General features: G+C 44.3%; 1 protein-coding gene across 4 annotated transcripts in view; it reads right to left on the reverse strand.

Moving 5' to 3' along the window:
• Positions 1 to 8,010: 8,010 nt before the first annotated feature.
• Positions 8,011 to 13,765, reverse strand: part of PPP1R3F (protein phosphatase 1 regulatory subunit 3F) — a 28,621-nt gene continuing 22,866 nt past the window's right edge. For 2 of the 4 annotated variants that reach the window (XM_057718723.1, XM_057718722.1), the window contains exons 2-4: positions 12,787 to 12,842; positions 12,485 to 12,567; positions 8,024 to 9,775 (exon numbers count right to left, since the gene is read on the reverse strand). In XM_057718723.1, the coding sequence (XP_057574706.1) occupies positions 8,480 to 9,775; positions 12,485 to 12,567; positions 12,787 to 12,820 (1,413 nt within the window). In that variant the 5' untranslated portion in view covers positions 12,821 to 12,842 and the 3' untranslated portion in view covers positions 8,024 to 8,479. Of the gene's footprint in view, positions 9,776 to 12,484; positions 12,568 to 12,786; positions 12,843 to 13,765 lie in introns of all 4 variants that reach the window. The other 2 variants (XM_057718720.1, XM_057718721.1) reach the window with 2 other exon arrangements.

The following is a 13,765-nucleotide window of genomic DNA, read 5'->3' on the forward strand; positions in this document are numbered from 1 at the left end:
CATTTTTCACAGAACTAGAACAAGAAATCTTACGATTTGTATGGAAACGCAAAAGACCCCAAAGCAATCTTGAGAAGGAAGACGGAGTTGGTGGGATCAGGCTTCCTGACTTCAGGCTATCCTCCAAGGCTACAGTGATCAAGACAGTATGGTACTGGCACAAAAACAGAAATATAGATCAATGGAACAGGATAGAAAGCCCAGAGATACACTATGGTCAACTAATCTATGACAAAGGAGGCAAGGATATACAATGGAGAAAAGGCAGCCTCTTCAATAAGTGGCGCTGGGAAAACTGGACAGCTACATGTAAAAGAATGAAATTAGAACACTTCCTAACACCATACACAAAAATAAACTCAAAATGGATTAAAGACCTACATGTAAGGCCAGACACTATAAAACTCCTAGAGGAAAACCTAGGAAGAACACTCTTTGACGTAAATAACAGCAAGATCTTTTTTGATCCACCCCCTAGAGTTTTAGAAATAAAAACAAAAATAAATAAGTGGGACCTAATGAAACTTCAAAGCTTCAGCACAGCAAAGGAAACTATAAGCAAGACGAAAAGACAGCCCTCAGAATGGGAGAAAATATTTGCAAATGAATCAACAGACAAAGGATTAATCTCCAAAATATGTAAACAGTTCATCCAGCTCAATATCAAAAAAACAAACAACGCAATCAAAAAACGGGCAGAAGACCTAAATAGGCATTTCTCCAAAGAACACATATGGATGGCCAAGAGGCCCATGAAAAGCTGCTCAACATCACTAATTATTAGAGAAATGCAAATCAAAACTACAATGAGGTATCACCTCACACTGGTTAGAATGGGCATCATCAGAAACTCTACAAACTGTAAATGCTGGAGAGGGTGTGGAGAAAAGGGAACGCCCTTGCACTGCTGGTGGGAATGTAAATTGATACAGCCACTATGGAGAACAGTATGGAGGTTCCTTGCAAAACTAAAAATAGAGTTACCATATGACCCAGCAATCCCACTGCTGGGCATATACCCAGAGAACACCATCATTCAAAAAATACACATGCACTCCAATGTTCGTTGCAGCACTATTTACAATAGCCAGGACCTGGACGCAACCTAAATGTCCAGCAATAGATGAGTGGATAAAAAAGATGTGGTACATATATACAATGGAATATTACTCAGCTGTAAAAAGCAATGAGAGATGGACCTAGAGACTGTCATACAGAGTGAAATGAGTCAGAAAGAGAAAAACAAATATCATATATTAACACATATATGCGGAATATAGAAAAATGGTACAAATCAACCGGTTTGCAAGGCAGAAATAGAGACACAGATGTAGAGAACAAACATATGGACACCAAGTGGGGAAAGCATGGAGGGTTGGGGGGGAATGAATTGGGAGATTGGGATTGCCATATACACATTACTAATAAGAAAAAAATACCAAATTGTACACTCTAAATATATGCAGTTTATTGTCTGTTAACTGTATCTCAATAAAAGTTCTTAAAAAAAACTTGAGTAGAAGAGAGAGAAAAAAAAGAAGCAACTGGCTATTGCTGGCTTTGAAGATGGAAGAAGGGGGCCAAGGACTACAGGTCACCTCTAGAAGCTGGAAAATGCAAGGGAATGATTTCTCCCTGAGAGCCTCCAGACGGCCCAGAAGGAACACAGCCCTGAGGACACCTTATGAGACTTCTAAACTCTAGAACTGAAAGATAATACATTTGTATTGTTTCAAGCCACCAAGTTTGTTGTACTTTTGTTATACCATTAATAGGAAACTGCTAGATGGGGAAACAGATGTCCTCCCCACTCCCTTCATTCCTCCTTCTCAGGCCCCAATTTCTGTCAGAAATGCCCAGTCCTGTGGCCTCTATGAGGTGGTACCCCTGGGATGAGGTGGTGGCCCTGTCCCCTCAGTCAACCTCAGAAACAGGGGGAGACTGAGGAGCGTACAGGTCCCCTGGGGAGGGTATATTCAGACCCAGTTATTCTCAAGGGGGCAGGCAGAGAAGGGGCCTGGGGTACAAAGGAGCCCCCCACCCTGCCCATTATCCACCACTATAATAATACACACACTTGAGGGTGGGGACAAGGTGTTATGAGTGACAGTTGAGATCTAGAGGGGGCTGATAACAACTGCTGTTTACTTGCCCTACCAAGCACTGCCCTAGGTGAATGATGTGTTATCGCATTTAACCTTCTGCATGGCCCTGTGAGGGGGGAAAGTTATTACCCCTAAGGACAGAGAAGCAAAGGGAGGCACAGAGAGCTTGAGTAACTTGCCCATCATGTGACATGATGGAAATTCAATCCTGGACAGTGTCATTCCAGAGTCCCTCCTCTTGCTCACCCTTCTCCACTGACTGGATTACTAGATTAATCAAATGTGGTCGTGGGGAAGTTCCTAGCTGTCCAGTGGTTAGGACTCACTGCTTTCACTGCTGTGGCCCAGGTTCAGTCCCTGGTCAGGGAACTGAAATCCTGCAAGCTGTGTGGCAAAGCCAAAACAACAACAACAACAACAACAACAACAATGTGGTCATGAGTGAGGGCCATTACACGTGTTTTCTCCGAAGCCTGATGGGCATTAGCCCCTTTTGTGAATGAGGAACTGGGAGAGAACAGGTGACTTGCCTAAGGTCACTTGCCAGGACTTGGGGTTCTGGCCTTTACATGAGATTTGCCAAGCTGTAAAACCACATTTTTCCTCAGTTACTATGAGTGTGAATGAGGTCCAAGGGGAGATGGACTCTAATGTCTAAGGACAACATGGGCAGATCCTATCCATCCCTTCAGAGACAGGTGTCCCCTGACACCACGGCTGGTGTCAGGAAATAAAGTATAAACAATCCCCCCAAATATGACTTCCACAGACAGGGCTGAGGGAACCTCAGTAACTTCCAGGACTGAAGACAGGAGGACCCTGACCCCAGAGGAGGTTCTGAAGGAAGCAGTCTACACTTCATGATCTAGACAAGGAAACTGGGGTGGCTCAGACCCTGTGTGGAAGGGTCCCGAGTGTCACATTACTCCCACTTCTCACTGCATTTTTAGTTGTTTCTTTTGTGTTTTTTTTTAACCTCAGAAATGTACATCTTAATGAATATTAATGAGTTTCACATCCATGAACAACCACCCAGATCAAGCAGTAGACCATCATCCACATTCCATAAGTCCCCTGGATCCCTTCTCAATCATATCCCTCCCTCCACTAGAAGTAAACACTATTATGAGTTGGTGATTATCATTCCTTGATTTTTCTTTATAATTTTACCACTAGTAATGGATTTGTTTTGCCTATTTTTTTTTTTTTTTTTTTTGGCACACGGGCTTAGTTGCTCCGCGGCATGTGGGATCTTCCTGGAGCAGGGATCGAACCCATGTCCTCTGCATTGGCAGGCGGATTCTTAACCACTGCCCCACCTAGGAAGCCCAGTTTTGCCTATTTTTGAACTTTGTGTAAATGGGTAATACAGTGTGTAATCATTTACGTTTGGCTTCTTTTGCTTGATGTCATATCTGTGCAGTTCGTCCAGGCTGTTCCTGTATTCGTACATCTTTCATTCTCATTGTACAATATTTCATTCTGTGAATATACAATGTATTTATACAGTTCATGGCACTTCTGGTTTTTCTATTTGCAGTTTTTAATACATTGTAGGTTTGAGCCTTTCATCAGTTAAATGTGTTTCAATTATCTTCTCCCAATTTGTGTCCCAATTTGTGGTTTTCATTCTCTTTATGGTGTTTTTTGATCAATAGACATTCTTAATCTTAATGTAATTGAATGTTTTATAATTGTCATTTAGTGTTTTTCTGTCTTTTTAAAAAAATATTTATTTTGGCTGTGCCAGGTCTTAGTTGCAGCATGCAGACTTCTTGGTTGCGGCATGTGGGATCTAGTTCCCCCACCAGGGACTGAACCCAGGCCCCCTGCACTGAGAGCGTGGTGTCCTACCCACTAGACCACCAGGGAAGCACCCTTTCTGTCTTAAGAAAAACTTTCCTATCTTCTATATTCTACTATTTTAAAGTCTTAAAGCTCTTTGGGGGACTTCCCTGGTGGTCCGGTGGTAGAATCCATCTTGGAATGCAGGGGACGCTGGTTCCATACCTGGTTGGGGAAATAAGATCCCACAGCATGTCACAACTAGAGAGAAGCCCGTGCGCCACAATGAAAGATCCCACGTGCAGCAAGTAAGACCCGATGCAGAAAAAAATAATTTAAAAAAAAATCTCTTTGGTTTTGCCTTTCACGTTTAGGTTTTCAATCCACCTAGTATTATTTTTATTTGTGTTGTGAGGTAAGGATCCAACTTTGTTTTTTTTCAATATGGATAACTGATTGTTCCATTTATTGGAAGTCCAATCATTCCCCACTGGTTTCACAGTACCTCCTTGGCCACCTATTCTCTGTCTACATTATGAATGGGTCTGTTTCTGAGACCACTGGTCTTTCATTGGTCTGTTTGTCTACCCTTGCAGCAATATCACACCATCTTAATTGCTATACCTTTATAATAAGTATGGGTGCCCTGGCTAGTTGGCAGTGTATTTTTATTGAACCTATAAAACACTTTAGAGGGAACTGACAGCTTTATGACATTGCCTCTTCCCTTCGATGAACATGTGTATCTATTTATTTAGTATTTTAAAATGTCTTTCAATAAGATTTTATATTTTTCCCCAAAAAACTTGGCCTCTTTTGTTAATTTCTAAATAGTTCGTAAATGGTATCTTTATTAAAAATTGTCTTTGTTGTTAGCATATAAAAGCAATAGATTTTAAAATATGAATTTTGTATCAGAAATCTTCTTAAATTCTTAATAATTCCAATAATTTACCTATGGACTATTTTGGATTTTCTAAATATACAGTGATATCATCTACAAATAATGACAATTCTGTTCTTCATTTCCAATTTTTAAATATTTTATTTCTTTTCTTTGCCTTATTGTGCTTGCTAGGCCCTCCAGTACAATGCTGAGCAGAAATGGTGATAGCGGGCATCCTTGCCACATTCCAAGTGTCAAAGCTACTAATATTTCACTTCTAAGTATGTCATTTACTATAAATCTTTGTAGATACCCTTTAAGAAAATTTATTCAACTAATTTGCTAAGATTTTTTCAATCATGAATAAATGTTGAATTTTATCTAACACTTTCTCTAGATTTATTGAGATGATTGTGGTTTTTCTCCTTTAATCTGCTAATAAGGCAAATTATGCTTATTGAGTTCAAATGCTAAACCACACTGCAGTTTTAGAATACATCCAACTTGATCATCTTTTTCTTTTTTAATATATTGGACTTAGGCAATGCTATAGACTGAATGTTTGTGTCCCCTCAAAATTCACATGTTGAAACCTGATTCCCAATGTGAGGGTATTAGGAGGTAGGGTCTTTGGGAGGTGACTAGGTCATGAGAGTGGAGTTCTCATGAATGGGGATTAATGCCTTCATAAAAGACCCCAGAGAGCAATCTTGCCCCTTCACTATGTGAAGACATAGCGAGAAGACAGCCATCTATGAACCAGGAAGTTAGTCCTCACCAGACACCAAATCTGCTGACACCTTGATCTTGGACTTCCCAGCCTCCATAACTGTGAGAAATAGATGTTTGTTGTTTATTATCCACCTAGTCTACACTATTTTGCTATAGTAGCCTGAACAGACTAAGACAGGCAGTTATCATTTAGCTTAAAATGTTTACATTTATTTTCTTGAAACTGTTCTGTAGTATTCTTTTCTCACTCATAAGGTTTTGGTATCAAGGTTATATCAGCCCTTGGACTTCCCTGGTGGCACAGTGGTTAAGAATCTGCCTGCCAATGCAGGGGACATGGGTTTGACACCTGGTCCAGGAAGATCCCACATGACACGAGTTCAATACCTGGTCCAGGAAGATCCCACATGCCAAGGAACAACTAACCCCGTGCACCACAACTATTGAGCCTGTGCCGTGGAGTCCACGAGCCACAACTACTGAGCCCATGTGCCGCAACTACTGAAGCCTGCGAGCCTAGAGCCCGTGCTCTGCAAGAGAAGCCACGGCAATAAGTCCACGCATCGCAACACAACTAGAGAAAGCCCACGCACAGCAACAGACCCAATGCAGCCAAAAATAAACAAATAAATAATTTTTTTAAAAAGTTATATCAGCCACATAAAGTGAATTAGGAATGCTCCCTCTTTTTCTACACTTTGGAATTGCTTTCATAAAATTCCAATTGTTATTAAAAATAATTATTGTAAATTATTATTCCTGGAGTATTTCAGTGAAGCCATCTGGAGACAGTTTTGGCAAGTTATATATCTGTAGTGATTTGTCCATTTTATCTAATTTTTCAACCCAATTGGCATAAAGCTGTTTTTTTGGACATTGAGCAAATTATCACATCAGTGGAGGGCCACAGACATATGTCTGGACTTTGACATTTGACAAAGTCAGAATATCCTTATTGAAAGGTGAAATATGGGTGTGTTGAATTTGTTTTCACCAGCTGTTTTCCACTTGCAGACCTCTGCAATGCCATTCCTTCTGACTGGACTGCCCTCTGCTGCCCTTCATCACCTAGTGGATTCCTTCTTGTTTTGTGTGGGGGTTTTGTTGTCGTTGTTTTGTTATTGTGGGGGTTGTTTGTTTTTGCGCCATGAGGCTTGTGGGATCTTAGTTCCCCTACCTGGGATCAAACCCGGGCCTTGGCAGTGAAAGTGCCAAGTCCCAACCATGGGACCACCAGGGAATTCTTGTTTTTTTTAAAATGCAGCTCAGGCATCACATCCTCCAAGAAGGCTTCCAGAGTCCCCACACTGGATTGAGCATCAGTCCTAGGGCCCCCACAGCTCACTGGTCCATCACTGCTAATGCACTAACCACACTGCACTGAAATTCTTTCTCTGTGTCTGTCTCCCCCACTAGACTGTGGGCTCCTTCCTCTGTGTCCTCAGAGCAGAGCAGACGTCAGCACTTGTGGAACTCAAGTGAGTTGTAACCAACGAATGATCAACTAAGTTCTCTAGCCATGCCTCTATACTTCCCCACATATGTTTGTTCATTTATTTCATTCAATAGGTATTTATTGAGCACTGACTGTGTCCCAGGTACTGTTCTAGAAGAGTGGCCAGTGAGGAACGAGGAAAACTACAAGAATGTGGTATCCTAGAAACCAAGTGAAGAAAGGATTTCAAAGTTGAGGAGATGGTCAACTGTGTCAAATGCTGCCAATAGGTCAAGTAAGATAAGGTCTGAGACTCAACTGTTGATAGAACAATGTGCTCATCAGGGAGTTCAGCACTTTTGCTGAAGTGGTTGGGCAACAAAATCCAATTGGGGCTGCTTCAGAAAAGCATTGGAGCCCTGGAGGAGAAGGACTGAAGAAAGCTGGTACAAAGTTTGCTGTGAAGGGAAGTAAACAAATATATGGTGTTTTATTTTGCTATGCAGAGTTTTTTATTTGCATGCAGTATACACATCTATCCTTTCTTTCAAAGCTTCTGGGTTTCCAGTTTTGAGTTAGAATGCAATGTCTGTGGACAGCAACTCTGAAATGAATTTTTCACAGCACATTAAGTCCTCTGTCCTTTCTGAGGCCTTTTCAATCTTGAGGGCAGAGGGCTCTCCCTTCTAGTGTCAAAGGCTGTGTTGGTTGTTTTTTTTTTTTCACTAACCTCAAAACCTTGTGGCTGACTCACAACCAATATCCCCTCAACCACAGCTGACCACGTCATGTCATGTGTGACACCAAACACTCACGTGGCCACCATTCTTCCTCCCTCCCTGACAGAATGTGGAAAAGACCAAAGGACCTGCCCCCCAAAGACCACCAGACCACATGGATTAGTACCATAAGATGAGGTGACACAGATCCTCAAGGACATATTGAAGCAGCAGCAGCAGGCATGACCACATCCCACCACCCCCAACCCACTCCCCATCATGGTCCTTCCACAGGATGTGACCACCCTGCACATTCAGGCCCCCACAAGAGAACATTGAACAAGACACATCGTTTCTCATAGAGCTGTATTGTGGCATATAATAATAGGTACTCTATATAAATTAAATTAAAAATAAAGCTCCAGCAGGTTGCACAGGTTGGCTGTTAATAAATATATCTCTGGGTAATTGTGCCCCAAGACCAGCTCATGACCACTCTCCCTCATCCAGAGAATTATACAAAAATAAATACAGGCTTGAGGGGGGGGATGGGAAGGGAGGACATGCCCAGTTCCATTCTGAAAATTCTCACTCACACCACCCACCCATGCTGTTTCTCTCCACTGGTATCATCACAGGGAGCCCCGTGCTGACTGGAGAGCTAAGGAACAGGAAGGCCTCTCTCCAGTCGAGCATTCTCAGAAGCAAAGAACCCTTCACTGTACAGGCCACACATCCCATCTGAACCCTCTGAGGGGAGGGGCTGCCCCTCCCCAGAGAGGGGGAAGCCTATTATTGCTGATCTCACAAGCAGCTCCTACGAGAACCAGGCCAGAGAGAGGCACAGCGCAAGCACCAGGAGGGACATACCACTGTTCAGAGCCACAGGGACCACCACCAACCCAGCCAGGACCCCCAGAGTCTGGGTCAAGGGCCCCCAGAGCTGGGGAGGCAATACACAGACATTCTCTGCAGGGGCTGCTAGTGGGGGAGACCTCTTTGGGGGCTCAAGGCTTGGGCCTGAACCCTCTTCATCCTGGGAGCTCACATGGGGCCTGGCCAGGCTAGAAGGACAGACTTCAGCCCTCAAGGGACCAAGGAGGGGGAGATCTTGCCCCTGCAGCACTGGAGCAGCTGGCTCCTTGCCAGATAGAGAAACCGATCTGTCTGCCAACTCAGTGGTAAACTCCATCTGGGCTTCTGTCCCCCGCAAGGACCCAGTCACCCCCACTACCACCCTATTCACATGCAAAGAGTCAGAGTCCTTGCCCATCCCCTTCTCTGGAGCCCCAGGGAACTGACCCTCTATACCCAGAACCACAGGGCTGTTACATCCCGAGCCTTCTGCCCATGGGAGCCACACATCTCCCATAGCCGCTACCACAGAATGGGCCCCAGAGAGGATTTCCGGAGGCGATTCCTTGGGGGTGTCCCCTTCTGGGCTGGAGGGTATGATGGAGAGCCCCTCTTCCCCCTCCCCCTCCTCATCAGGGTCCTCCGTATCCTTGATGAGCTCCACACCACGCCCCAGCCGGGCATAGTGCAGCGTGATCTCCTCAGCCAGGGCACTGTTCAGGGCCCGCTCAGGGCCAGGCCACTTCAAGATCAGGTCGCGGTCCGTGAGTATGCCCAGGGGATGGCTGGGGGATACCCCCCCATCTGTGGGGCCCTCCCCACCACCTCCTGCCCCACCAGCAGCCACGGCAGCCCGCAGGCGGCTCAGGTGGGACAGGTAGAGCTGCTCCAGCTCCTGGTCAATGGTGTCCTCGCCAAGCAGCTCCTCCAACCCACTCACGACCTCCAGACCCCCGAGGGGCTCATCCATGATAGTTCCCATTATGGGATCCCTTCGGCCCCTTTCATTCTCGCTGGATACTTCCCACGTGGCCTCCACCTGTCGCTGGCTGGGTTCCAGGAGAGGCCTGGCTGCCCCCTCACTTGCATCGGGCCCCGAGGCCTGGTCCCTGGGAGAGCCACCCAGGCCACAGAGAGAGGAAGAGAGGGGAATCCTGATGGTCGGTGCCTGAGGGACCTCTGTGAATGTCACAGGCGGACTGCTTCTGGGGACATCACCTTCCTCTGGGGGTTTGCCAGTCACTGTAACTTCAGGAACCTGGAGCCATGGGGGGAGAGGGGATGGGAGGGGAGAAAAAGGGAAGGGAAGGAAGAAGAGGAGGGGATGGGACAAGCAGAGACAGTGAGAACTGCTGACAGCGCACAACCAGCCCCACAGGTGTTTCCAGATGAAAACTCCTTAAAGAACTATAATTTTCTTAACTCCAAGACTATGTCCATATTAAAGTAACAAAATTAGATGGAATAAAAGGGGGCTTCCTGTAGATCATAAAGCTGAGAAATTCAGTGGATACCAACATCTGGTGAATGACTATCAGTAAATGCTGTTGGTTGACCTCCAAAACATATCCAGAATACCCATATGAATTCATGTATTTTCTCTTTTAAAAAAATGTATCTCCTAGCTCTGTCTTTTGACAAGGCCTAGAAACAATGACCAATCTAGTAGCAACAAGCATACCTAGCACTCAGATCTTGGTTTCTAAATACCACTCTCCACTAAAAGGAATCAGGGCTCCTGAAATAAATGATTGTTTCCAGGTTTGGGGCAGGGAAAGTACAAGATGAGGCTGGGACATACTGACATACTAGAATGTGAGAAAGTGCCCAAAGAATGTTGGGGATGTGTCAAAAGAACTCTGGAGCCAATGGAAATAAGCTCCCACTGGCCAGAGACAGTTCAATTCAAGTGTCAAAATAAATAAATAGGTGCAATGGATTGAAACTCATCAAATATGTTTAAAATTCATGAGTTAATAATGCCACCCCAAAACTTAAATCCCTTAATTGGTCACCTTTGGACAAGTTCATTTCTTCTGAAAACTCATAAATAAAAGAGAAATTTTTCAGTATTTATCCAGCTTTTTCCATAGAAACTGTATACCCTCAGGGTATATATGCTCAAGGTAGCCAAATAGTTGATATGAGAAAGTTTTTCTTTGGAGAAGAATTCCAGCTAATAAATACAACAGAAATAGAAGTAAATAGAATCAATTCTATTTAAATTAATTTAATAGTAACAGATTATATTTAATACATTCATTTAATAAAAGTAATAGTGTAATACATTAATTAAATTTAATACTAGATCAAATTAATTAAATAGAATAAATTATTAAAAATAGAGTAGAAATGTGTTTCCATGTGGATGCAATCAGCCAAATCCAGACTGTGTGAAACTCTATAGGACAAACAAGGCTTCTTCAACAAACAAATTGCAAAAGTGAGATAGATTTAGAAATCTAAAAAGACCCACCAACCAAATGCAATGTATTGACCTTGTTTGGACCCTAAAACACTTCTGAGACAAGGAAATTTGAACACTGACCAAATATTTGATGATACTAAGGAATTATTGTTAATTTTATGAGGGGTAACGATGACTTTTTTTTAAAAGAGTACTTGATGTTCTGAAATATAAACTGAAGTATTCATGGATGACATAACATCTGGATTTTTTCCAAAATAAGTCCATAGAGAAGGCGAGAGGAGGGGGTGGGGTATAGAAAAAGTAGGAATGGATGTGTTGAAATTTGTTGAAGCTGGGTGATGAGTATATGTGGGTTCATTATACTGGTTTCTTAACTAATTATTATTATTATTATTATTATTATTATTATTATTATTATTATCATCATCATCATCATTATTTTTGGCCTCTTGCATGGCATCTGGGATCTTAGTTTCCCAACCAGGGATCAAACCCATGCCCTGTGCAGTGGAAGCGCAGAGTCTTAGCCACTGGACCACCAGGGAATTCCCAGTTTCTTTACTTTTATATGTTTGAAAATCTTTGTAATAAAAAGTTAAAATACACACACACACACACACACACACACACACACACACACACACACTTACATCTCTAGAATCTCTCTATCTCCCTGCCAGCACCAGCATCACTCGCCTGGACCACTGCAGTGGCCTCCTCCTCCTTAGGTCCCCCAGCTTCTGCCTTCAACCCTGTAGTCTATTTTCCACACAGCAGCCAGAGGGAGCCTGTTAAATCCTAAGTCAGGTCACGGCCCTACTCTGCTCCCCTGTCTTTTGGAGTAAAAGCCAGAGTCCTCTCCATGGCCCGTGAGGCCCCACACAATCTATCCCCCCATCCTCTCCCACCTCACCGCCTGCCGCTCCCCCTCACTCCGCTGCACTGACCTCCTCGCTGTTCCTCACACATATTAGCCATGGCCCCACCTTGGGGACTTTGCACTTGCCTGAGATGTTCTTCCCTTAGTTACCCACATGCCTCACTATTTCACTTTCTTCAGATCTTTGCTCAAATCTCACTGACCACTAAGGCCTTCCCTGGCCACCCAATCTGAAGTTGCAAATTCTCCCCTCCCTCAACCCTCCCCACACATACACACTCTCTCCTTATCCCTTTATTTTTTTCCTTAGCACTCATCATCATCTAAAATACCATATATTTTAACTACTATTTTGTTTTATTATGTCTCACTCCACTAAAATGTGAGTAAGCCCCATGAAGACAGTGTTTTTGGTCATTATTGTATTACCAGTGTCCATAACAGTGCTTGGCACAGAGCAAGCACTCAATAAATATCTGCTAAACTAACAAATGACATTTCTATAAGCCCAGGCAAATAACTGCATTCTACCCTTTCGCCACCAAGTTCGGATTTGGGGAGCCTCCCTCCAACCTAGGGTAGACCCAGAGCCAGCCAGCCCCCACCACCCAGCCTCCCATCAGGCTGCCCATCCAGAGGCTGCCAGGTCTGCTTACCTGAAGTGTCATCTGGGGCCACGGACGGAGAGGCGTGGGGGCCACCAGGGGACCCACTGACTCCTGGACATCAGGACGCTCTGCTGGAAGTAAGAGGACAGCGTCGGGGCCAGGCAAGTGTATAAACAAGCCTGGTTTGGTTAAGAAAATACACTCTTCTAGCCAATTGGCAGATTTGCCTCTGAAGCTTTCTGTGACAGTCTAAGGCAGAGGGTGCCTCTTAATTTGTGGAGAAAGAAAAGGGGAGGAAGAAAGAAATGGTAAATGTAAGCTAAAACTCCCACAGCCTGCCAATTGCTTACCCACAGCAGGGGTATTATCGTCCGCACTCTTCATCCTCAGCTCCTCCTCGTTAGGCCTGTGGGGCGGAGGAGAGAATGCATGGATCTGATGCCCTGAAAGGCCGGCTCTGCCACCTACCGGCACCTCCTGAGCCTCTCTGCTGGCCCACCCTCACCTGACAGCTGCTGTTTTCTCTTCTGCTGCCTCTTTCTATCCTCTAGTCAGAAAGTCCTACACAATCGCTGCAGAAAATTGACGAAATACAGGAAAGCGTAAAGAAGCAGGAGAAAAGTCACGCATCAGCCAGAGGCAACCACCGTTACCATTTTGGAAAATTTCATTCCACACATTCTGTGAATCCTTTAGATTCTGCAGGCATAATTTTGCAGCTGGCTTTGTCCACTTAACAGTAAGAAGCAGCATTATATACTTTTGTAAACATTTGAAATGGCTACTCCTATCACATGGGCTGACCTTAATGTATGTAGCTAATCCCTTCCTACTGGGCAGCTAGGTTGTTTCCTTCATCTTGCTCTCGCAAAGCAGACTTCAGCAGACATCATTGGGCATAGCTTAATGAACATTTTGGATCATTTCTTTAGGGTATATTTCTGGCTGTGGAGGAAACCATCTTTTCCAAGAAAGGGCAAGCAAGGACTGTGGGGCACAGGAAACAGCGAAGGGAAGGAAGGAAGCAACTGGAGAATGGGAAAGAGGTCAGCAGAAAAGGCAGTAACCTGAGGTCACAGAGGCCTAGGTCCCTCCGCCAACCCTCTACCCATCACCATATCAGCCTGGCAGGGCACTTAATCTCCCTGAACCTCACCTTCCTCACCTTAAAATGGAGCATAGGGGAGCCAGGATGTGTACACCAAGCACAGGGCAGTTGAGGGAAATGAGAACATCAAGCCAGACACCAGGGCCTGGCACAGAGCAGGGGCTGAATCAAGCATAGATATTTGTTGGTCTTTTTCCTCCTTTGCCAGGAAAGGCAGGCCC

The sequence above is a fragment of the Hippopotamus amphibius genome, chromosome X, assembly GCF_030028045.1.
Source record: "Hippopotamus amphibius kiboko isolate mHipAmp2 chromosome X, mHipAmp2.hap2, whole genome shotgun sequence".
Taxonomy (NCBI): domain Eukaryota; kingdom Metazoa; phylum Chordata; class Mammalia; order Artiodactyla; family Hippopotamidae; genus Hippopotamus; species Hippopotamus amphibius.